We start from the raw sequence: 26,617 nt of genomic DNA on the forward strand, positions 1-26,617 counted from the left end.
GAGATACGGAATCTGAAACAGGCTACAGGCGCTGAGCTGTCAGCAGAGCCGGTCGCCGGGCTCGAACTCACGGACCGCGAAATCATGACCTGAGCTGAAGTCGGCCGCATAACCGACTGAGCCACCCAGGCGCCCCAATTACTGGGTTTTTTTTTTTTTTTAAGTGTCCTGGATTAGTTGCCATTTTATGGACACAGAAAGAAAACAAAAGCACTTCTTGTTCATCATCCCCATGCCGAAGTGAGTGGTTTGAAGTCCTGAGGTCCCGGTAATGACCTAAAGGAAGGCAAGGAAGCTCCCCCTGGGATAGCCACACTTCACCTGTCACCTGTTACCTGTCACCCCTGCATGTGGGAACGCTGGGAGGCATTTCCATTACTTACTTAATACCTGGCCCACAAAAACAACGCAATCATATCACACACACACTCACACACACACGCACACACGCACACGCAGCCGGTAGAATGAAGTGTAATGGCCCCTGGGCACAGACTTATGCAGAGGTTGGATGTCAGCCGGTAGCCACTGCTGTTCTGGAATAAACCTTCCTGGGCAGGCTCCTCTGGCCGCGGCATGAGCGTCGGGGCGGCCCGGCCGGGAGGGTTCCTCTGTCCGCAGCGACCACAGGTTCAAAGGGGCTCCTGGTTCAGTTCCGAGTCTTTCGCGCCCCCGCGACACGTCTCTCCTTGGGGAACCGCCTCCCAGGGAGCGCTTTCCCTGGCGCCCAACCGCGCATCGAGGGAGCCCGTCGGGGGTCCTGCTTTCTCGAGAGGGGGTCCTGCTTTCTCGAGCGGAAGACCTGCAGAGCGGAGGCGCAGCGCGTGGGGACGAGGCCCTCTCCCGACTCGTGCCGGGGGCTCGTTGGCAGACGAGAGCGCTCTCCCTGCGGCTGGTGTCGCGGACTTGCCACTGGCGAGTGCCATACGCACCTGCAGACGAGGAAGCCCGCGTTTGTCTGCGCTGAGGGCCCTTAGAGGGAAACCGGCCAATCGCGCGCCGCGGGCCCTCGTACCGGGAGGCGGACAGCCCTCGCCCCCGACCCCCGGGGCGCGCGCTCCAGTCCTGGAAACGGGTCGGGACGCACCCAGCAGGCAGCCTTCCGGGCGGGGGCGCCTCTTCCCTGGCGCTGGGCGGCGACGCCCCGGGTCCGCGCCCCTTTGTGCGGCCGCCGGCGGGCACCATGCTGTCCATCGGGGGCAGGTACGCGGGGAAGAAGAGGAAAAAGCCGGCGCGGAGGAGGTACTAGGGCACAGGGGGCGCGGGCGGCGGGTGTGGGTCCCATGCCAACCGCACCCGGAGCTCCGCGGGATCCGACGCCGAGAGTACCGGCCTGGGGAGGGTGGAATGCGACGTCAAGATCCCCCAGTCCCACCCCAGAAGTGTCTCTGGGGGTCTTGCTCAGGTCTGGGGGCGGAGGGCGCTGACTGAACGAGCTCTTCGGGAAGGGCGCGCGGGGTCTCCCGGACCAGGGCGCGCCCGGGAAAGGGTCTCCCGGGTCCACAATCCCGGGACCAGGGCGCGCACGCCGGCAAGGGAAGGGGTCCGGAGTCACGGCGGGAGGTTGGAAGGGAGAGACCTTGCGTGGATGGGTGACTTCCACACTTCACCCCCATTTACCGACGGGATGCCAAGGCCCTGAGCACGGTCCCGACGCGGCAGGGTCCCTTCCACGTTCCTGGCGGGAGAGATCTGTGTGGCCCCTGGAGCTGGGCAGACGTTCCTGAGGACAATAAATCACAAGCCTGTGGAGAGGACACTCCTTGGGCAGCGTCCTTGGACCAGATACCCCAGGGTCTGCGCGCGTCCCGGAGCGGCTGGGGCGGGGCCCCGGGGCTGGACCACACCTGGCAGCGAGGGCCTGGCGACAACCCGCCCTCAAAGCACATCCCCAGGGACGCAGAGACCCTCCTTCCACCCCCACCCCCACCCCACCCCCACTGGCGCAAGGGAACCAGCTCCTGGAGGCGGGTCTGTGAGAAATTTCCAAAACCTCTCAAAATATCAATTCTAATTCCATGTCGTTTTAAAATACATAAAATGCCGTGATAGAAGTGAAGTACAAAAGGGCAAATAGCCCTTGATACCAGCGATAGGAAATGCTCAGAACAGGTAAATCCAAAAGTAGATCGGAGGTGGCAAGGGGGTGGGAGAGGGGAAGTGACTGCTAAGGGTTAGGGGTTTCTCTCAAGGTGCTGAAAAAGTTCTGGACCTGGGGAGTGGTGATGGCGATACAACATCCTGAAGGTGCTTAATGCCACTGAACGGTACACTTTAAAAATGGTTACATTGGTAAAAATTTATGGTGTTTGCATTTTACACAATAAAAAATATACACACCATGAAACTTCTCAGGAGGGGCATAGCTCAGAAACAAGCTCATCATAAGTTATTTGTCCAGGGCAGTGAAACCAGCCATCACTGGTTACTTGGGGAAAAAAAATGCTAAAATGGGGGGAGGCATCCCTAAATGTATTACATATACTGTACATTTTTTTAATTTCACATTTTTATTTAAATTCTAGTTAACTAAAATTAACTTGGTAAGCTTGGTTTCCAGTGTAGAATTTAGCAATTCATCACTTACATATAACACCCAGTGTTCATCACAAGTACCCTCCTAACTACCTATCACCCATTTAGCCCATCCCCCACTCACCTCCCTCCATCAACCCTCAGTTTGTTCTCTATCATCAAGAGTCTCTTATGGTTTCCTTCTCTCTCTCTCTCTCTCTCTCTCTCTCTCTCTCTCTCTCTTTTCCCTTCCCTGTGTTCATCTGTTATGTTTCTTAAATTCCACATATGAGTGAAATCATATGGTATTTGTCTTTCTCTAACTGACTTATTTCACTTAGCATAATACACTCTAGCTCCATCCACGATGTTGCAAATGGCAAGATTTCATTCTTTTTGATGGCTGAGTAATATTCCATTGTGTATGTATACCACATCTGCTTTATCCATTCACCAGTTGATGGACACTTGGGCTCTTTCTATAGTGTGGCTATTATTGATAATGCTGCTGAAAACATTGGGGTGCGTGTGCCCCTTTGAATCAGTATTTTTGTGTGTTTGTTTATCCTTTGGGTGCAATTGCTGGGATGGGATGGAGGGTAGTTCTATTTTTAACTTTTTGAGGAACCTCCATACTGTTTTCCCGAATGGCTGCACCAGTTTCCATTCCCACCAGCAGTGCATGAGGGTTCCCCTTTCTCCACATCCTTGCCAACATCTGTTTTTTCCTGAGTTGTTAATTGTAGCCATTCTGACAGGTGTGAAGTAGTATCTCATTGTGGTTTCGATTTGTATTTCCCTGATCATGAGTGATATTGAGAAGCTTTTCATGTATCTGTTAGCCATCTGAATGTCTTCTTTTGGAAAAATGTCTGTTCATGCCTTCTGCCCATTTCTTCACTGGATTCTTTGTTTTTGGGTGCTGAGTTTGATAAGTTCTTTATAGATTTTGGATACTAAGACTTTATCAGATATTTCATTTGCAAATATCTTCTCCCATTCTCTAGGCTGCCTATTATTTTTGTTGTTTCCTTCGCTGTGCAGAATATTTTTATCTTGATGAAGTCCCAATAGTTCATTTTTGCTGTTGTTTCCCTTGCCTTCAGTGACATCTCTAGCATGACGTTGCTGCAACCAAGGTCAAAGAGTTGCCGCCTATTTCTTCTCTAGGATTTTGGTGGTTTCCTGTCTCACATTTAGGTCTTTCATTCATTTCACAAATTTTTTTGTGTGTGTGGTGTAAGAAAGTGGTCCATTCTGTATGTTGCTGTCCAGTTTTCCCAACACCATTTGTTGAAGACACTGTCTTTTTTCCATTGGATATTCTTTCCTGTTTTGTCAAAGATTAGTTGGCCATATAGTTGTAGATCCATTTCTGGGTTTTCTATTCTGTTCCACTGATGTATGTGTCTTTTTTTTGTGCTGGTACCATATTGTCTTGATGGCTACAGCTTTGTAATATAGCTTGAAGTCTGGAATCATGATGCCTCCAGCTTTGCTTTTCTTTATCAGGATTACTTTGGCTATTCAGGGTCTTTTGTGGTTCCATACAAATTTTAGAACTGTTTGTTCTAGCACTGTGAAAAATGCTGTTGGTATTTTAACAGAGATTGCCTTAAATGTGTAGATTGCTTTGGATAGTATAGACATTTTAACAATGTTTGTTCGTCCAATCCATGAGCATAGAATATTTTCTTTCATAAGTGTTCTATAGTTTTCAGAGTACAGATCTTTTACCTCTTTGGTTAGTTTTATTCCTAAGTATCTTATGGTTTCTGGTACAATTATAAATTGGATCAGTTCCTTGATTTCTTTTTCTAATGCTTCATGATTGGTGTATAGAAATGAAACAGATTTATGTACATTGATTTTATGTCCTAAAACTTTGTTGAATTCATGTATCAGTTCTAGCAATGTTTTGATGGTGTCTTTTGGGTTTATACAAAGAGTATCATATCATCTTCAAAGAGTGAAAGTTTGACTTCCTCCTTGCCGATTTGGATGCCTTTTATTCATTTTTGTTGTCTGATTACTGTAGTAATTTTTGTTAGTCTGATTACACACAGACTAACATCGTTAGCAAACCACAAAAAACTGGCACAAGTTTTCAAAACCTCTGGGATGCAGGAAAGGCAGTCATAAGAGGAAACTATATAGCAATCCACACCTTCCTAAAGAAGGAAGAAAGGTCTCAGATACACAACCTAACCTTACACCTTAAAGAGCTGGAAAATGAACAGCAAATAACACCCAAAACCAGCAGCAGACAGGAAATAATAAAGATCAGGGCAGAAATTAATGCTATCAAAACCAAAAACACAGTACAACAGATCAATGAAACCAGAAGCTGGTTCTTTGAAAGAATTAACAAAATTGGTAAACCACTAGCCAGTTTGATCAAAAAGAAAAAGGAAAGGACCCAAGTAAATAGAATCAAGAATTAAAGAGGAGAGATCACAACCAACGCAGCAGAAATAAAAACAAAATAAGAGAATATTAGAGCAATTACATGCCAATAAGATGGGCATTCTGGAAGAAATGGACAAATTCCTACAAACGCATACACTACCAAAACTGAAACAGGAAGAAATAGAAAATTTGAACAGACCCATAACCAGTAAGGAAATCGAATTAATAATCAAAAATCTCCCCAAAACAAGAGTCCAGGGCCAGATGGCTTTCAAGGGGAATTCTACCAAACATTTAAGGAAGAGTTAACCTATTCTCTTGAAGGTGTTCCAAAAAGTAGAAATGGAAGGAAAACTTCCAAACTCTTTCTGTGAAGCCAACATTACCTTGATTCCAAAACCAGACACAGACCCCACTAAAAGGAGAACTACAGACCAATTTCCCTGATGAACATGGATGCAAAAATCCTCAACAAGATATTAGCCAACCAGATCCAACAATACATTTTAAAAAGTATGCACCATGACCAAGTGAGATTTATACCTGGGATGCAGGGCTGGTTCAATATCCACAAAACAATCAGTGTGATTCATCACATCAATAAAGAAAGGACAAGAACCACATGATCCTCTCAATAGATGCAGAGAAAGCATTTGACAAAATACAGCATCGTTTCTTGATAAACACCCTCAAGAAAGTAGGGATAGAAGGATCATACCTGGAGATCATAAAAGCCATATATGAATGACCAAACGCTAGTATCATCCTCAATGGGGAAAAACTGAGAGCTTTCCTCCTAAGGTCAGGAACAAGACAGGGATGTCCACTCTTGCCACTGTTATTCAACATAGTATTGGAAGTCTTAGCCTCTGCAATCAGACAACACAAAGAAATAAAAGGCATCCAAATCAGCCAGGAGGAGGTAAAACTTTCACTCATCGCAGATGGCACAATACTCTATATAGAAAACCCTAAAGATCCCACCAAAAAACTGCTAGAACGATTCATGAATTCAGCAAAGTTGCAGGACATAAATTCAATGTACAGAAATCGGTTGCATTCCTATACACCAACAATGAAGCAACAGAAAGAGAAATCAAGGAATTGGTCCCATTTACAATTGCACCAAAAACCATAAAATATCTAGGACTAAATCTAACCAAAGAGGTGAAAAACCTATATGCTGAAAACTATAGGAAGCTTATGAAAGAAACTGAAGAAGACACAAAAAAAATGGAAAAATATTCCATGCTCCTGGATAGGAAGAACAAATATTGTGAAAATGTCAATACTACCCAAAGCAATCTACATATTCAGTGCAATCCCTATCAGAATAATGCCAGCATTGTTCACAGAGCTACAACAAACAATCCTAAAATTTGTATGGAACCAGAAAAGACCCCAAATAGCCAAAGCAATCTTCAAAAAGAAAACCAAAGCAGGAGGCATCACAATCCCAGACTTCAAGCTATACTACAAAGCTGTAATCATCAAGACAGTATGGTACCGACACAAAAACAGATACTCAGATCAACGGAACAGAATAGAGAACCCGGAAATCAACCCACAAACGTATGGCCAACTAATCTTTAACAAAGCAGGAAAGAATATCCAATGGAATAAAGACAGTCTCTTCAGCAAGTGGTGCTGGAAAAACTGGACAGCGACATGCAGAAGAATGAACGTGGACCACTTTCTTACACCATACACAAAAATGAACTCAAAATGGATGAAAGATCTAAATGTAAGACAGGAACCCATCAAAATCCTAGAGGAGAAAGCAGGCAAAAACCTCTTTGATCTTATGCGCAGCAACTTCTTACTCAACACGTCTCCGGAGGCAAGGGAAACAAAAGCAAAAATGAACTATTGGGACCTCATCAAAACAAAAACTTCTGCACAGTGAAGGAAACAATCAGCAAAACTAAAAGGCAACCTACAGAATGGGAGAAGATATTTGGAAATGACATATCAGATGAAGGGTTACTATCCAAAATCTATAAAGAACTTATCAAACTCACCCAGAAAAACAAATCATCCAGTGAAGAAATGGGCAAAAGACATGAATAGACACTTCTCCAAAGAAGACATCCAGATGGCCAACGGACACATGAAAAAATGCACAACATCACTCATCATCAGGGAAATAAAAATCAAAACCACAGTGAGATACCACCTCATACATGTCAGTATGGCTAACATTAACAACTCAGGCAACAACAGATGTTGGCAAGAATGCGGAGAAAGAGGATCTCTTTTGCATTGTTGGTGGGCTTTCCAGCCACTCTGGAAAACAGTATGGAGGTTCCTCAAAAACCTAAAAATAGAATTACCCTATGACCTAGCAATTGCCCTACTAGGTATTTATCCAGGGGATACAGGTGTGCTGTTTTGAAGGGACACATGCACCCCAATGTTTATAGCAGCACTATCAACAATAGCCAAAGTATGGAAAGAGCCCAAACATCCATCAATGGATGAATGGATAAAGAAGATGTGGTATATATGTACAATGGAGTAGTACTCGGCAATCAAAAAGAATGAAATCTTGTCATTTGCAAGTACGTGGCTGGAACTGGAGGGTATTATGCTAAGTGCAATTAGTCAGTCAGAGAAAGACAAATATCATATGACTTCACTCATATGAGGAATTTAAGACACAAAACAGATGAACATAAGGGAAGGGAAACAAAAATAATATGAAAACAGGGAGGGGGACAAAACATAAGAGACTCCTAAATATAGAGAACAAACAGAGGATTAATGGAGGGGGTGTGGAAGGGGGGATGGGCGAAGTGGGTAAGAGACACTAAGGTATCTACTCCTGAAATCATTGTTGCACTATATTATAACTAATTTGGATGTCAATTTTAAAAAATAAACTTAAAAAAAACTGGCACAATGTTCTACACCATGGCATCTATGTTTTGTAATTGATCCTTAGGCAACCTAGGAGGTAGAGACTTCTATTATCATCCCCCTCTTAGGGCTGAGGCATAGAGCCTGGGTGGTGAAGGGGCTTCCCAGTTTACCTGCTGCCTCACTTGGACCTGGCCTCTTTCTGTGGCTTGTTGAAAGAGGCTGGGATCCTGCTGGAGAAGACGAGGGAAAACCTCATGAGACAGGGTCACCTGGTGAGCAGGTTCCAAGGAACCTTAGGGGGTAGTGAGCTGAGCTGTTGAGCCCCCTCCTCATTCATTTGGCTGGCTGGTCCCCCCAGTTCAGGCTATTATGAATAAGGTGCTATAAATAGTCTTTTGTGGACATATACTTTCATTTCATCCCAGTAAGTACCTAGGATTGGAATTTCTATGCCATGTTTAACATTTTAAAAAACTGAAATCATTTTCCAATGAATGAGAGTTCCAGTTACTCCAGATCCCCTCCAACACTTGATGTTGTCAATCTTTTTAATTTTAGCCATTTTAATATATATGTACAAGTAATTTATTTTAATTTGCAGTTTTCTGATGAAGTATAATGTTGCCTATGATCCCATATGCTTTTTGGCTATTAGTATATTTTCTTTAGTGAAGTATCTATCCAAATTATTTACCCATTTCTAATGGATTAGTGAAAGTCCTTTATATATTCTGGATACAATAACTTTTTTTCAACTACATATACTACATATACTTTTTTCCATACTTAGTTTCTTAAATTTGTTGAAGTCCAGCTTACCAATCTTTTTCTGTTATGGTTTGTGCTTTTTGTGACCCATCTAAGAAATCTTTGCACATCACAAGATCTTGAAGATTTTCTCCTGTTCATGTCTGTAGGATCTATAACTATTTCCCTTCCTTCCTTACTATTGGTAATTAGCATTTTCTTTGGGGGGGAATTGATTTGATAGATGATTATCAATTTCATTGATATTTTCAGTTTTCACTTTCATTATTTCCTCCATTTTCTGTTTCATTGTTCTGCTTTTACTTGATTATTTTCTTCCTTGTTCTGCTTTTACTTGATTATTTTCTTCCTTGTACATACTTTGTGCTTAGTTTACTCTTGTGTTTCTAGCTTTTAAGAAGGAAACTCAGATCATTTACTATAAAACTTTCTCCTTTTCATATGTAAGTAAGGCGATAGTCTTCCCTCTGCACATTGCATTAACTGCACCCCACAAATTTTGGTATCTTGTCCTTCATTACCAATTAGATTTTTTTCTTATTTCCTTTGTGATTTCTCCTTTGGCCCATGAGTTGTTTTATTTTTCTAAGTTCATTTATCTGTTTTGAGAGAGAGAAAGAGAGAGTACAAGCAGGGGAGGGGCAGAGAAAAGGACACAGAATCCCAAGCAGGCTCTGTGCCATCAGCATAGAGACTGACGCAGGGCTGGAAACTCACAAACTATGAGATCATGACTTGAACCAAGATCAAGAGTTGAATGCTAATTGACTGAGCCACCCAGGCACCCTGGGCACATGAGTTATTTTAAAATGTGTTAATTTGCAAATATTTGAGGATTTTTCAGATATCTTTGTTACTGTTTCTTAAATATGATTGTGTCTGAGAATGTACTCCGTATGATTTCAATCTATTTAAACATACTGAGACTTGTTTTGTGGCCCAGAATATAATCTCCCTTGATGAATTTCTGCTTGTGCATAAAAAGAATCTATATTCTGCAGCTGTTTGTTGTAGTGTTTTACAAATATCAATCATACTAAGTTAGAGGAGAGGGTTCATGTCTTGTATATCCTTAATAATTTTCTAACTATCTGTCCTATCATTTAGTGAGAGAACACTGCAGCAGTCCCCAATTCTACTTATGAATTTGTCTATTCCTCCTACCAGCTGTCTCAGTTCTTGATCCACATATTTTGAAACTCTGTGAATATATATATATATATATATATATATATATAATGACTTTTTTTAAATTATGAAAACATCTCTCTTTATCTTTGGTAAGTCTTCTCTGTCTGATAATATAACCACTCAGGCACTCCAGCTTCCTTATGTCTAATGTGCACATGGTATGTCTTTTTCAATCCTTTTACTTTAACCTATCCGTGTCTTTACATTCAAAATGTGTTTCCTCTAAACACCATATATCGGGTTTTGTTTTTTCAGCCAGTCTGATAATCTCTGCTTGTTTACATTTTTGTAATTTCAATGTGGTTGAGTTTAAGTCTGCCATTTTATTTCTATTTGTTCCATCTATTCTTTGTTATTTTTCCTTCCTTTCTTTGGATTTAATTCTTTTTTAGTATCTCATATATCTCCTTTTGTGACTTATTAGTTGTACCTCTTTGCTTTATATTTTCAGTGTTTGCCCTAAGGCTTACAATGTAAATCTTAACTGATACTATCTACTTTCAAATAATATTATACTGCTGCATGGATAATGTAATCACCTCAGAATAATATAATTCCACGTCCCTTCCATCCTTTGTGCTATTGTTTTCATACATTCTACATATGCCATAAACACCACAGTGCAACACTATTATTTTTCTTTAAGTAGTCAATCATGTTTTAAGTAAATTAAAATCATTAAATTTTTATCATCTACAGCATTGTTTATTCTTTCATGGAGATCCATATTTCTGTCTAATATCATTTTTCTTCAGCTTGAAGAAACTTTTTTAATATTTATTGTAGCTCAGGGGCACCTAGGTGGCTCTGTCGGTTAAGCGTCTCACTTCGGTTCAGGTCATGATCTTACAGTTCATGAGCTCGAGCCCCATGTCGGGCTCTGTGCTGCCAGCTCTCTGCCCCTCCCCCACTCACACTCTGTCTCTCTCTCTCTCCTTCAAAAATAAATAAACATTAAACAAATTTTAATATTTATTGTAGCTCAAATCTTCTGTAAACATTCTTTGAGTTTTTGTTTGTCTGAAAAATGTCTTTACTTTGCCTTCATTTTTAAGGGATCTTTTCCTGAGTCATGGAATTCTGGGTTAACAATTCCTTCTTTCAGCACATTAAAGGTGTCATCCCATTGCATCTTGGCTGGCATTTTTTCTGATGACAAGTGAGCATTCATTGTATCTTAATTCATCTGTATGGAATGGGTCTTTTTTCTCTGGCTCTCTCCATCACTGGTTTTCAGCAATGTAATTACAATGTACCTTGGTCTGTGTGTGCATACAGAAAAGGAGAGAGAGCATACACATAGATGTGTGTTAATGTAGGTTTGTGAGTGTGTGTGTGTGTGTAGGCTCAATTCTTAATAATTTCCTAAATGGAGTTTCAGCCATTTCAGTGTTAATTGTGGTATAGATTTCCTAATTTAAAAAATTGCATATGGATGCAAATATGTCAGGCTACCAGAAAGTGGGGAGGAATGGCCAGTCCCCGGCTCCTGGTGCTTTGAGGGCCACCAGGTCTAACATGTGCACAGTAGGAAGTGGCCTCATCCATCCCCTGGGCCCACTGGCCAGGAGGGCAGAGCCTCCATGGCGTTTTATGCATGGGCAGAACCTGAAAGTGTAGAACAAAGGTTTGTGCCTCCAAACACCAGGAATGTGGGCCAGATAGTGTCTGGCACACCATTGGGGCCCTGTGGGTGATACAAGCGACAGTGCAGAGAAAGGCAGAGAATAATGGCTTCTCTCTCCCCCCCAAGTCCTAAACCACAGCCTCCAGAAGGAGCCAAGTCCAACCCTTCTAAACGGCACCGGGACCGCCTGAATCAAGAGCTGACCAAACTGACCAACTTGCTGCCCTTCCCTGAGGATGTGCGGGCCCGGCTTGACAAGCTCTCCATCCTCAGGCTGATTGTGGGCTACCTAAAGGTGAAGAGCTACTTCGCAGGTAAGTGGCAGCCGTGGTTCCAAAATAAGCTATGAGAGGAGTCTGTGCACACAAGCACTTGGAGTTAACCTTCTGTCCGGGCAAAGGCTGCACCATGGTGTTTGGTCTCAGGCAGAGGAAGAAGGCAGCGTGCTCAGCACAGGTGCAGTAGGTGAACCAGAATGCAAGCGCGTAAGTGGATGCCCAACCTGATGTGTAAATTCTGGGCTCCACACCATCTCTCAGGCTGTCCATAGAAGGAGATGGACACAGGTCCCAGCCTGGCTGTGTTTTGCACCAGGCTCAGAGACTGGCATATGCAGAAGTCCCTAGCTGATGGCCTGAATTCTTTCCTTCCGTTGATTTGTCATTTCTTGTGATAAGCCAAGTGCTCCTCCACCTTGCAGAACTTTGGTTTAGAACAACCATTTTTATGAAACTACGATATGAATTGAGATATTTCTTATTATCTTCTGGAGCACTTATTCTCCTAAAGTTCTTTACCATGTAATGGGCACAGTCTACTCTTCCATGTCCTGCCTGCTAATTCACTGTGTCATTGCTGAAAGGTAGTTTTAACCCATTCCTGCAAGTGGAACTTTTACTCAGTAAATCCAGAGACGCAACTGAGCACAGGTGAGCTTGTGGCCGCCAGTTTCTCCTGGAGGAAGAAAGTGTGTCCCTTCTTAACTGGTAACATGCAGTCCAGGAAGACAGACAGGAAGACTCTGGGCCTGGATAACATGTGACAAATTGTTACAGCAGCTGAAAATAGAAATTAAAAAATTAATTGGATCCAGTCAACATTGAAAATACAATGAGAATTATGAAACTGCCCAAAATGCAGTGAAAACTTTAGAGGAGCAGCTGCTATTTAATCGCATATAACAGTAATGTGGAATAGCCATGTAATGGTCAAACACATTTGAGGTGCTGGCCAGGGGCCTGGGTTCAGAGGGCCAGGATGACTGCTGAACAGATACAGGGTTTTCTTTTGGGGTGTTGACAGTATTTTGGATCTCGATGGAGGTGGAGGTTGCACAACATTGTGAATGTGCTCAATGCCACAGGGCTGCTCAGTTTAAAATGGTTAATTTTATACTTTATGAATCCACAGGGGCTGAAATCCTTTGAGGGAAGGGAAGCATAGGCCCTTCAAAGTCCTCTCATTACCCAGAGCCTTGCCTTGAATAACCTTGCCTCTGTTTCCAGGCTGCCTGCCTAGAGCTGTGCCTGGGCCTTCTCTCCTCCAGATGTCTCTGGTTTGTGCCATGAGCACAGGGGCTGTGCTGCAGGCCACTGACAGTGGTGGAGACCTTAGACCCTCTGACCTGGGTCTGGTTTCCCCCAAGGATGGCCCAAAGGAAAGAGGCACATATGTGCCCCTGGGATGCTCTGGAGAGCTGCTGTCTTTACTAGTTGTGTGTTGTGAACTGCTTTCACATGGAAACACCTTGATCCTCAGCCAGTCTAAAACCTGGTCTGTTCAGAGCTGTGGACCTCAGTCCTGTCTCTCCCACCACTTTTGTACACTCCTCCTCTGGGTCTCTCCTCTGAATGGATGAATGACTTCCAAGGCTGTTTCTCATGTAGGCAGGAGTGGGGACAGCCTGGGTGAGAGGCACAGCTACCTCAAGAGCCAGCCTGAGGAAAACAGTCCCCATTCCTTTTGGACCCTCAAACAGGCAGGAAGGCTGGACCCACAGGATCCACACACACAACGGCTTTGTTGAGGACGCACTACTGTCCACAGGATCCTAGCCTCCCCAAGCCATAGAACCCACTGAGCTGCCATATCAAGGTCCCAGCTTCCTCCTGCCATGGCCTAAGACCGAGGCTAGGGCTTTCCCTATCCCTGCCTACTTCCGCATTCAACAGGACAGGTGCCATATGTCAAAAGTTTCATAACTAAGCAGTTAGCCCACATTCATCTGCTATATGCTCTTCAAATCCAGATGCCCGGTTCTCCCTTTCTTTGTGACTCAGCATTATATAATTTTCATATTATGTAATTCATAAGAAAGGATTGTCATCTATGGAGCATCCTCTATGAGCCAGGCTTTTTGTCCAGGTATCTCATCTGAGTCTGCGAGGCACTGTCATCATCTGCCAGTACTGATAGAAAAGTGAGGCTCAGAGAACTCAAGGATTTTTAAGGTGGCACAGCAGAGAGAGAGAGCCAGGACTGAACCTGCTCTCACTGCACTAGGCAGAGTCTCTGTTGCCATGAAAATGAGGTAATTTGAAATCACAAACTCAAGCTAGAGAGAACTGGATGGCCCATCACTTGGGTCTTAGACCAGCTGGGGCCCACTGTAGAGTAAGAAGATAAAGAGACTTTGCTGGAGACCTGGAGATGGTGGCAGGGGCGGGGGGGGGGGGGGGGCGGTGCAGGGGAAGCACATAGTCACATGTCCCAAAGAGACAACTGGCTGAACGAGAACCCACTGTTCACACTCCTGTGGGAACTTGGGGGACAGCCTGGCTGGGACTGTTCTGCTGATGGAGGAGCACATTAGCACTCAGCTTGCAGGGAGGTGCAGGATCCTGAGAAGACATGGAATGCCTCTGTAGAGTGGTGCAGAACTGGAGGTGTGAGGGCATTCTAGATCCCCCGCCAGCCTGGGCCTGGCCCAAATGCCTCATTCTTCACAGAACAATGTCTTATTTCTAGGCTATCTCTATGTGGGGCTGCTCTTGGGTTGAATTCGTTCCCCAGCACCAGCCCCATACCTTAATCTTCCCCAGACAACCAGCTACGTCTCTAGCATGCAGGCCACTCCAGTGGTCCCGGGCCAGAGACAGAGGCAGGAGTGCCCTAGTTTCCACAGGGTTCTCTGATGAACCCTGTGATGAGCTTGTTTTTAAAACAACTTGCAGACCTCTCTGTACAAATGACTTTCCTCTGATTTCAAGCAGCCTCGACTTTTCACAGCTGCTCTGTCTTAGATGTTGGCTTGAACAAGCATGAGCAGCTCCAGTAGCCCTTGGGTTTCTTTCCAGGAATCATGACCAGATCACTTAATGGGCACTTCTGAGGCTGTAAGATGCTTTCCTTTTTTTCCCCCTCTTTATTTCAGAGCTATCATGTATTTTTTTTTATTTCTTCCAAATTTTTATTTAGATTCTAGTTTGTTAACATATAGTGTAATATTGGTTTCCAGAGTATAATTTAGTGATGTACCACTGACCTATAACACCCAGTGCTCATCAGAAGAAATGCCCTCCTTAATGCCCATCACCCATTTAGCCCATCCCCCCACCCACCTCCCTCCATCAACCCTCAGTTTGTTTCCTATTAAGATGGTTTCCTCAAACACAAGCTATACCAACAAGATTATTACATACTTGTTTTCAATGCCACCTTTGTCTTCCTCAGCCATCCTAAAGGACAGCATTGCAGACTGCTCAGGTGACCCACCCATGAATCCAGGAAGAAGTGAGCATACCTCTCCACAGGTCAATGCAGAACTGTTTTCTGAAGGGGACTTGCTTCTTCAGGTACTGTATGATATTTTCCAACTCTATTCCCTGTCAGTGGTTATAATTATAACAGAATCAGGCCTCCGAGTTTTCCAGAAAAATTTTGTTTCAACTATTGCCATGAACCGTTTCTGGTTGAATAGAGTATTCTATATCTCTTTTTCCCATTTTTTGGATAGTTCTATAACTATTGTGCCATGTGGGTGGGAGTCACACATGAGAAGAGTCAGAAACCCTGGATGTCAGTCCTTAATGGCCACGTGCTAATCAAGTAGCAGCCAACTCTCCCCACAAGGATGATGCTGCATTTCCCTGCCTGCCTCAGGGGTTGTAAGACTCAGAAATCTGTCTTTCCAAAGGCTGTGTGCTTCAGATCCAGGAAATCTTTACTTTCAGGACACTAGGGGGTGTGTAGGTGCAGTCGGGGTTTGGTGCTGTCTTCAGATGAGTCATGTGAATCAAAGAGTCTGTTCCCTGGAGTTTGGCAGCACAAGCATTGGTTTGCAGTTCCTGATAAGGGCCTTTTCCATGAGATTAAAGAGCCTTTCTGGAAGTGTCGTTTCCAAAAGACAAAATTTCCAGGTTGCACGATGTGATGCTTAAGGTCTTTCACGCCTGGGAACACACTGTGAAAACATGTAGTCCTTATTCCCAGATCAGATGCCAAAAGTATCAAACCTGAATTTGAGAAAACTGAAAAAATTTTTGGAGACTTTATATCTCTTTAAGGCCAAAAAGTTTAACAGGTGAATACTGTCTTCCTGTGAAGAAGTTTAAGAAGCAAATCATCTACACATTGTGGCAAAGTAAAGCCTGAAGAAAACTATAGCGTGCAGGTCAGCTTTTAAGTTTTGTGAAAAGTAAGGACACTCTGTGAAGCCCTGGGGCATTACTGTCCAGGTATTTCCATTCTTTCTAAGTGAAAGCAAATAGATGTTAGCTATCCTTAATCAACTGGAATACTAAGAAATGCACTGCATAGATCAATTGCAGTGAAAAAAATTTGCTATCATCAGGAATGGATATTGGTAACACACGGGGGTTAGGAACAACAGGGTAATGAAGGATTACAGTGTTATTTATTGCTCAGAGGTCCTGGACAAACCTCCATCCCTGGCCATTGGGTTTTATCACAGGTAAATTAGGAGTGTTACAGGGACTAGTGCAGCATATAATGAGGCTCTGAGCCTTGTAATCTTCTATTATGGTCATAATGCCTTATAGGACTTCTTTCTTTATAGGCTATTGATTAATTCTGGGGAGAGGTTTTGAGGGATCTCTTTGAATCTTGATGGGAGGTGCACCGTAGATTCTGCCAGTAGCAGATGAAGATTTTGTCCATAAGAACGATGGTAGCTGATTCAATAGGAACAAATGATCAGTGTCTCCAGACTCAGCTAAACCACAAGAGATGGAGCAAATAGATTTCAAAGGGTCATTTAATTCACCTCATTGGCTATTTGATTAATACTGTCAAATTCTATAATTATACCCCCCTCTGCCGCCTTTGCCTCAGTTAATTTAGAAACAGTATTTTTCAAAGATGCAAATTTAGAATCCTGAAAATTGGTACCCTCAAGGCACCAATTAAAGTAGTTATCCCATTCAGTTTGTTTACTTTGTTTTGTTTTGTTTTGTTTTGTTTTGTTTTGTTTGCAGACAAAGGTTTCTAATGTAATTATAAAAAAAAAATTGGGAAGATCAAATGTTCTTCCATATTGGCCATTGAAGTTCTACATTACTTTCAGTTAAGTTGGTATATTTAGTTAGAAATGCACATGAGGGGGGCCATGATTTTAAAACATAAAATTGACAGAGGACCCAGAATGGAGGGGGCACCCTCAAAGCATTTTGATGATTGTGATCTGTTTTATTAGAGTCTTTTTCCTAAAACCAAAGAAAATTCCGAAACAGCACAGTTCCAGTAGAAACAGCCTGGTTTCAAAGGTATCGGACCAAAGTCAGCATATTTCCAACAGGCACAATTTCAACAGGAAAAGTTTAGTTCTAAAAAAGAGTGGGACCAAAGTCCAAATGAGTACTCTCAGAGGGCAAGGCCTTAGCACAGATCCTTAATAAAGCATGGAGCAATCAAAACAGAGAGAGAGAGCAGAACTCAAAACCCAGAAGAAAACTTAGCCTCAAACTCCAAGGTTCACCAAGAAAGCAGTGAGCTCAAGTAGTTCTGTGGATACCAGTGGCTTTTGCTCATCACCCCAGGAATTGTTGAGCGGGGGAGGGGAGGGTCTTTTCTGGATCCCACTTCTGACACCGAGTAACATTTACCTTGAAAATAAACTGTCAGCTGTTTTACCAGAAAACATAGGTTTACTTGGGAGCCAGAGGGAACTGCAATTTGGGACAAACAAATCTATTGAAAAACCATAGGCAAGTCCATAGAACAAAAGAGAAGAGACTCTTTTACAGAGGAGAAGGAGAAATTGGAAGGGGATGCTGTAAACAGAAAGTCCATTAGAATAAACTGGGAGCTGGAAGTATAGTGACTTCTCATTGGCTGGGGTGTGACAGTCTTAGGCTGAGATTTGAACATCTCTTACTGACTAGGCTGGTTTGGGGGGGGGGGAGGGGAGGAGGAAATCCTTCTTCCTCCTGCTGGTAGCAAAATAGCTAAAGTAGTATCAACTTGCAAGATATATCTCTTCCTGTTGTGCTCTGCAATTGATGATGAGTTGTAAGACATGAGAGCTCCCCCTCTGATCCCCCAGCTCCATGATTTAAAAACAGGTTTCCTTTTATTTTCACAGAAATATTTGACTTCATTTTGTGGGAGCACGTTCAGATGTTTGGCATTCAAGATCAAATCAAATTTAAATCATTCCATTTTTCTAAAAACGCACAATTAAGAGGGTGAAATAGTAGACCAGCTAAAATTTAACAGAGAAAATCAGGGAAAGACACAATTTGGAAGAGCCACAGGGTCAGAAAAGTCTCAAAATCTACCAAAACCTTGCCCTTGTAATGTCCAACTGCAACTGGACCATCGTCTAGAACAATAGAGCAACCCATTAACAATTAGTGAAGGCTAACAGCTTGAAGTTTAGTGGTGAGATCAGGGAAGGAGATAATAAACCGCAAAGGTAAACACTGTTGTCACTATCTGCTGATCAGGAAGACTATGTACATACCCAAGGCTATGCCTTATGGGGAATGAGATTAGAGGCTGCAGGGGGTGAGGGAATTAGACTTCACTGAACTAATCCATCCAGATCATTAAATAAACAAGCAAACAAGAGAGGTGGAGATCATTATCCAGTTAGTATATTACCTAAAGATGTAGTTCTCAACAATAAATCATGAGACATGTAAAGAAACAGGAAAGTGTGACTCATGTAGAGAACTAAAAGAGGGAATAGAAACTGCCCTTGAGTGACCCCGATGTTGAATATACCAGATAAAACTTCTAAGTGGTTTTTATAAATACGTTCAAAGAATGAAAGGAAATAATTTTTAAAATTAAAGGAAGATGACAAAGTCTCATCAAATACAAAATATCCATGAAGAGAGATATAAAAGGAACTACATGGAAATTCTAGAGTTGAAGAATATAATAACTGAAATGAAAAATTCACTAGAGGGACTCAATAGCATACTTAAGCTGGTAGAAGAATCATGGCAGGATTTGAAGATAGATAGAGATTATGCAGTCTGCAGCACACACATGCACACGCGCGCACACACACACACACACACACGATATAAACAGAGAGTCTAAGAAATATGGGATACCATTAAATGCACACCAATATACATATACTGGGGGTACCAGACAGAAAGAAGAGAGGAAAAGGAGCAGATTGAATATTCAACAAAATGATGACCTAATACTTCACAAATTTGATAAAAACATTACTGTACACACCAAAGAAGCTCAAAAATATCTGAGTAGAATAAATTCCAAGAGATACACACCTGGACACATCATAGTCAAAATATTGAAATGAAGACAAGAGAAAATCAAACACCAAGAGAAAAATGATTCATCATGTACAAGAGAACCCCCCACAAGATTAACAACTGACTTGTGATCAGAAACCATGAAGGCCAGAAGACAGTGCAGTGACATAAAGTGCTGAAAGAGAAAAAGAAAAAAAACCCACACATTTCCACCAAGAATCCTATATCAGCAAAACTATATTTCAAAATGAAGGTGAACTAAATATTCCCAGATAAACCAAAACTCAGGGAATTTGCTATTAGCAGACTCACCTTTTGATAAATACTGAAGGATCTTTTTCAGCCTGAAGGTAAGTGATATCCAATAGCAATTGATCCACGTGAGAAACAACAGCACTGATAAGGCAATTATCAGCAATTATAAAAGGCAAAATAATGTTTCTTCTTTCTTCTATATAGTTATTTTAAAAAGCAGTTTCCTGGGGAAAAAACAAGTATATAAATTGTGTTGAGCCTATAACACACAGAAATGCAATATAGTTTACAATAACAACAATACAGAAGGCAAGTGAGAGAAAATGGGAGAAAACTTGTGCTGAAGTAAGGAAATGACATCAGATGTGAACTCAAATACACAAAAATTGAAAAGAACCAGAAATGGTAACAAGAAGTTTAATAAAGTAATTCTCCTTAAACATATATGTGCTCTCCTTTCTTCTTTCAGCTGATTAAAAATGCATTAAATTAGGGCGCCTGAGTGGCTCCATTGGTTAAGTGTCTGACTTCAGCTCAGGTCATGATCTCCGTGTTCATGGGTTTGAGCCCCATGTCGAGCACAGTGCTGACAGCTCAGAGCCTGGAGCCAGCTTGGATTCTGTGTCTCCCTCTCTGCCCTTCCCCAGCTCTGTCTCTGTCTCTGTCTCTGTCTCTCTCTCTCTCCCTGCCTGTCTGTCTCTCTCTCTCTCTTTCCCTGTCTCTCAAAAATAAATAAACATTAAAAATAAAATGCATTAAATGTTAAAGTAATAAAATAACATTGTATTACAGATTTGTATCATATAAAGTTATAATATACATTAAAATATAGCAAAAAGGGAGAAAGGTAATAGAGATATATAGGAGTAAATTTCTATATCTCATTGGAATTAAGTTAGCATAAAATGAAGTATATTCTGATAATTTGTTATGTATATACAAGCCACAGAGCAACCATTTTTTAACAAACTCAAAAAATACAAAAATATTACATTAAATAAATGAAATGCTATACTAGAATAAAAACTTATAGTAAAAGAGGAACAAAAGAAATATGAGACACAGAAAAAAAAAGAAAAACAGCAAATGTAAATCCCATAATATCAATAATAATCTTAAACGTAAATGATTAAACAATCCAATAAAAAGTCAATGACTATCTGGCTGTATTTCTTATAATCCCTCCCATATGTCTTCAAGAGATACACTTTAGATTCAGAGATGTAAATAGATACAAAGCAAAGGTGGAAAAGAATATACTATACAAACAACAACCATAAGAGACCTGGTGTGACTACATTAATATGAGACAAAATAGACTTTAACACAAGAAAAATTATTGGAAATAAATATTTTATTTATTTATTTATTTATTTACTTACTTTTATTTTTTAGAGAGTGCAGAAGAGAGGGTCAGAGAGAAAGAATCTTTTTTTAAGGTTTTTCTTAATGTTTATTTATTTTTGAAAGACAGAGACAGAGCATAAGCAGGGAAGTGGCAGAGAGAGAGGGAGACACAGAATCTGAAGCAGGCTCCAGGCTCTGTCAGCGCAGAGCCTGATGTGGGGCACAAACCCACAAGCAGTGAGACCATGACCTGAGCCGAACCAGGCGCCCTGAGAGAGAGAATCTTAATCAGGCTACATGCTTAGCATAGAGTCTATTGTGTGGCTCAATCCCACAACCCTGGGATTATGACCTGAGCTGAAGTCAAGAGTCAATTGGATGCTCAACCAACTGAGCCACCCAGCTGCTCTGGTAAATAGATATTTTATAATAATTAAAGGGCCAATCTATTCCAAAGATATAATAACTATTAATATATATGCACCTAACAATTGAGCCCCAAAATACATAAAGTAAAAACTGGTATAATCAAAGGGATAAATAATTCAAAAATAGTAGTTACTGACTTTAATACCCAACTTGCAATAATAAACACAAACAACTAGATAGAAGACTAACAAGAATGTTGAACACTTAAGCCATACTATAAACCAACTAGATGTAACAAACAGTATAGAACACTCAACCAAACAATAGGACAATACACATTCTACTCAAACATGGAATATTTTCCAGATTAGACCATATTCCACCATTAAACATGCCTCAATAAATTTAAAAGAGTTAAAATCATACAAAATATGTTCTCTAATTTGGAACAAAAATAGATACATAGATCAATGGAACAGAATTCAGGCCCCAGGAAAAAACCCACAATTATATGGTCAATTAATCTATGAAAAAGGAGGCAAGAATATACAATGGGGGAAAGACAATCTTTTCAATAAACAGTTCTGGGAAAATCGGACAGCTACCTGTAGAAGAATGAAATTGGACCACTTCTAACACCATACACAATAATAAACTGAAAACTAATTAAAGGCCTAAATGTGAGACCATAAACCATAAAAACCCTTGAAGAGAATACAGGCAGTAATTTCTCAGACATTGGCCATTATAGTATTTTTCTTGTCTTTTTTTTTTTTTTTTAATTTTAGAGTGAGCAAGGGACAGGGGCAGAGGGGGGAGAGAGAGAATCTTAAGCAGGCTCCAGGCTCAGCACAGAGCCCAAAATGGGGCCTAATACCACAAACCTAGGATCATGACTAGAGCAAAAATCAAGAGTCAGACACGCAACTGACTGAGCCACCCAAGTATGCCCATGGTAAAATTTTTCAAGAAATGTCTCCTAAGGCAAAGGAAGCAAAAACAAAAATAAATTATTTGGACTATACAAAATAAAAGGCTTTGGCACATTAAAGGAAGCCATCAACAAAAAGACAACTTACTGAATAGGAAAAGATATTTGCAAATGATGTCTCTGATATCTAAAGAACATACACAACACCAAAAAGCAAACAATCCAATTTAAAAAATGGGCAGAGGATTTGAATAGACCTTTTTCCAAAGAAGACATACAAATGGCCAACAGACACAAGAAAAGATGCTAAATATCACTAACCATCAGGGGAATGCAAACCAAAACTACAATGAGATATCACCTGCCAGAATGGATAAAATTTTTAAAAAAAGAAAGAAAGAAACAACAAGTGTTGACAAAGATGTGGAGAAAAAAAGTACCCCTCCTGCACTGTTGGTGGGAAGGTATATTGGTCTAGCCACTGCAGAAAACAATATGAAGTTTCCTCAAAAAATTAAAAATAGAAATACCATATCATCCAATAATTCCACCATAGGATATTTTCCCAAAGAAAACAAAAACACTAACTCGAAAAGATATATTCATCCCTATGTTTATTGCAGCAGTATTTACAACAGCCAAGATATGGAAGCAACCTAAGGGTCTACCAATAGACAAATGGATAAGGAAATTGTGGTGTATACATACAATGGAATATTACACAGCCACAAAAAAGATGAGATTGTGCCATCTGAATCAACATGGATGGACCTAGAATGTGTAATGTTATATGAAACAAGTCAGACTAAGAAAGACAAATACCATATGATTCCACTTAAAAGTGTAATCTTAAAAAGCACAGGGGTGTCTGGGTGGCTCAGTCGGTTAACTGTCCGACTCTCGATTTTGGCTTAGGCCATGATCTCATGGTTCATAGGATTGAGCTCCACATTGCACTCTGCACTGACAGCACAGAGCCTGCTTGGGATTCTTCCTCTCCCTCTCTCTCTCTGCCCCTCCCTTGCTCTCTCGCTCTTTCTCTCAAAATAAATAAACATTTAAGAAAAGAAAAAGGAAACAGAAACAAATGAATAAACAAACAAAAAGCAGAATCAGACCTATACATACATACATACAACAAATTGAGGGTTGCCAGGGTGGAGGGGGTTGGGCAGTTGGGCAAAATGGGTAAAGGGGAGAGAGAAATATAGGTTTTCAGCTATGGAATGAATAATTGACAGGAATGAAAGGCACATCATAAGGAAAAAATACATATATAATAAAATAAAATTTTATATAATCGATACATCTTTTTAATTTCTAGCAGTTGAAAGCACTGGGGGAAAAAGTTCTCCTACTACATTGGACTTAAATTAGAAATCAATAACAAAAGGACTATTTAAAAATATTTACAAAGGACACACTTTCCTAAACAACCAATGAGTCAAAGAAGAAATCACAAGAGAAATTAGAAAATACTTTCAGATGAATGAAAATAAAAGTAATACAACAAAACTTAATCAAATGCTCTTAAGGCAGTTCTTTGAGGAACACTTATAGCTATAAATGCCTATATTAAAAAAATAAAGATCTCAAATGAATAATCTCACTTTCCACCTTCAGAAATTGTAAACAGAAGAGCAAACTACAACGAAAGCATGCAGTGGAAGGAAGTAATAAAGACTGGAATGGAAATAAATAGAGGATAGAAAAACCATACAGAAGTCCCATAGAACAGTTATTTGGAAAGATAAACAAAATTGACAAACCTTTACTTAGATCAAGGGGGGGAAAGGACAGAATTCAAATTACTGAAATTGGGAATACAAAAGGAGACCTCATTACAGATTGTACAGAAATACAAAGGATTATAAGGAAATACTAGAGCAACTGTATTCCAACAAACTAGAAAACTTATATGAAATGGACAAGTTCTTAGCGAGTCACAAACTAAACAAAACAGAAAATCTGAATAAAACCATAACATGTAAAGAGATCATATTAGTAAATCTAAAATATCCCATACAGAGCATCTCAGGTTCAGGTGGCATCATGGTGATTTTTACTAAAGATTTAAAGAAGAATTAACACTATTCTTTCACAACCTCTTCTAAGAAAAAAGCAAAAATAGAAGGAGCATTTCTTTACAAGAAAGAAGACTTTACAAGAAAAGAAAACCACAGGGCAATATGTTTTGGGAATATGCATGCAAAAATCCTCAACATAATACTAGTAAAGTGAATCTAACCAACATACAAAAAAAGATTAAACTCCCGAATCAAGTGAGATGTGCCCAAGAACTGCAAAGTTGGTTTAACATGTGCAAATCTAGTAATAAAATACACCATATTAATAGAATACAGGACAAAAACCACATGATAACCTCAGCTGATGGAGAAAAGGCATTACGAAAAATCTGATACTCTTTCATGTAACAAAAATCTGATACTCTTTCATTAAAACAGTGCTTTCTCTACCTGATATAGGACAACTACAAAAAAAGCCAAAGTAAACATCACACTTAAAGTTGCAGACTAAAAGGTACCTGGGTGGCTCAATCAGTTTAACAACCAACTTCGGCTCCAGTCATGAACTCATGATTCATGAGATCAAGCCCCACATCAGGCTAGCTGCTGTCAGTGCAGAGCCTGCTTTGGATCCCCTGTGCTCCTCTCTCCGCCCCTCCCCTGCCCCTACCCCTGTTCGTGCTTTTTCTCTCTCAAAAATAAACAAACATTTAAAAATAAATAAAGTTGCAGATTAAAGATGTTGTCTAAGATCAGGGAAAAAACAAGTTATGTTTTTTCTCCCATTTCTACTCAACATTGTACTGGAGGTTCTAGGGAAATTAGGCAAGAAAAGGAAATTAAAGTCATCCCTACAGAAAAGGAAAAAAAAGGAAAAAGTAAAGCTACCTCAATTTGCAGATGACATCATGTTGTATGAGAAAAACCTAGGGAATCCAGTACAAAGCTAATAAAACTAAAAACAAGTTCAGAAAGTTTGCAGGAGAGATCATATAAATTGAATTGGGGGGAGGGGGCGCTAAGATGGTGGTGTAGTAGGAGGACCCTAGGCTTGCCTCCTCCCTTGAATGCTAACTATCATTCTGAATGCTCTAGAAATCAACCTAGAATTGATAGAACAAACTGCACAACTAGAGGGAGAGAAGAGGCAACTCTGAGGAAGGTAGGAAGTGTGGAGATGTGGTTTGGGGGAGAAACAGATAGTGTTTGCTGCAGAGGGAAAGGATCCCTGGTCACAGAGAAAAGCTACAGAGAGTGAAGCACACGTGGATAAGCACAAGAACACTTCCCCAAAGCCATTGGCGAGGGGAAATGAGTGGGGATGCATTTTGTGTCTTTGCAGCCAGCGGGGCTCAAAAGACTGGAGTTTCAGAGGACCCCAGGCTTTGCTGGGATAGAGATCCGAGGCCGCTGCCCTACTCCTGAGAGAAGGCAGGCAAGCAACCAGATTGGGCAGCCTGCCCAATCTGAGGATCACCTAAGTGGCATAGGAAGAGACTGTTCATTCTTTTTGGAGTGCATCTGTGAGAAGTGCCATTGCCTCTCTGGGGACAAAAGAACCTATGGTTGCCATTTCCCTCCCCACCTCTCAGCATAGGCTCAGAGACACCTGCTAAGGGCAACTAACCAGGAGGCTGGCTGTTTAGGCTGCTTGCTTCAAACTCCACACCCCTGCACTGTGGCACGACTTCCTTTCTGGGTCAAACCTGCATCAGTCTCAGCACAGCAAGCTCAGCCCCCAAAGGAGCAGCACAGGTCCCAGCCACACTAGGTCCCTGAAGCTTGGAAGTTTAAAAGTTAGCTGACCTGGCTGGGATAGAGCCTAAGGTATGCTGCACTGCTCTAGGCAGGAAAGTGACCAAGAGAGTGTGTGAATACAGTGATCTGAAAAATGCCTGTGATCGCCTGAGGGGAATTTATTCGCTCATCTGAAAGTGCTTCTCTGACAGCAGTGAGAACAAACTCCCCTCTCCAGAGACAGAGGAATGGGTTGGCACCATTTCCTTCCCCCATACATCAGCATAAACCAACTTCAGTAAACAGCACAGCACCAACACTTGCTGCCTAGCCTGCTTACACCAAGTACCACCCGCCCTTACCTCTGCTGGTACTGCTTTTCTCTGGCAAGTGTGCCTAGCGACCAGTGCAGTAGGCCCCTCCCTTAGAAGACCAGCACAAACCCTCACATACACCATGTCTACCAACCAGAGAGTTACGCGAACTTCAGTTCTAGTGGAAATAGCATCAGGTCTCTTTTAACAAGCAGACTAGAGCACACCTAGTAAAGATTCACGGCACTCTGGTTAAGATACAAACACTGTCCACTGTAGGCAAGGAGAAACTGCAGATGACTGACGGGAGGAATACAGCAGCCAAAACACAGCAGCACCCAGAGTGCACCCATCACACACCAGAGACACTTCCTGAAACACCACGTCCCAGAAACTATATAACCTCTTCTTCATAAAGCCATTACTCTCAGAAGCAGGAAACATAACAGACTTTCCTAACACAAAGAAGAAGACAGAGACCTAGACAAAATGTCAAGATGGAGGAATTCATTCCAAAAGAAAGAAAAAATGGTCACACCAAGGATCTAATCAAAACAGATATAAGTAATATGCCT

General features: G+C 41.5%; 1 protein-coding gene across 1 annotated transcript in view; it reads left to right on the top strand.

Annotated features, from left to right (window-relative positions):
* Window positions 1-576: 576 nt before the first annotated feature.
* The window catches only part of LOC106987523 (aryl hydrocarbon receptor-like), a 64,947-nt gene continuing 38,906 nt past the window's right edge, over window positions 577-26,617 (top strand). The window contains exons 1-4 of the mRNA XM_053221824.1: window positions 577-919; window positions 978-1,242; window positions 11,498-11,685; window positions 15,044-15,165. Coding sequence (XP_053077799.1) covers window positions 577-919; window positions 978-1,242; window positions 11,498-11,685; window positions 15,044-15,165 — 918 coding nt within the window. The remainder of the gene's footprint in view (window positions 920-977; window positions 1,243-11,497; window positions 11,686-15,043; window positions 15,166-26,617) is intronic.

Source organism: Acinonyx jubatus, chromosome C2, assembly GCF_027475565.1.
Source record: "Acinonyx jubatus isolate Ajub_Pintada_27869175 chromosome C2, VMU_Ajub_asm_v1.0, whole genome shotgun sequence".
NCBI lineage: Eukaryota > Metazoa > Chordata > Mammalia > Carnivora > Felidae > Acinonyx > Acinonyx jubatus.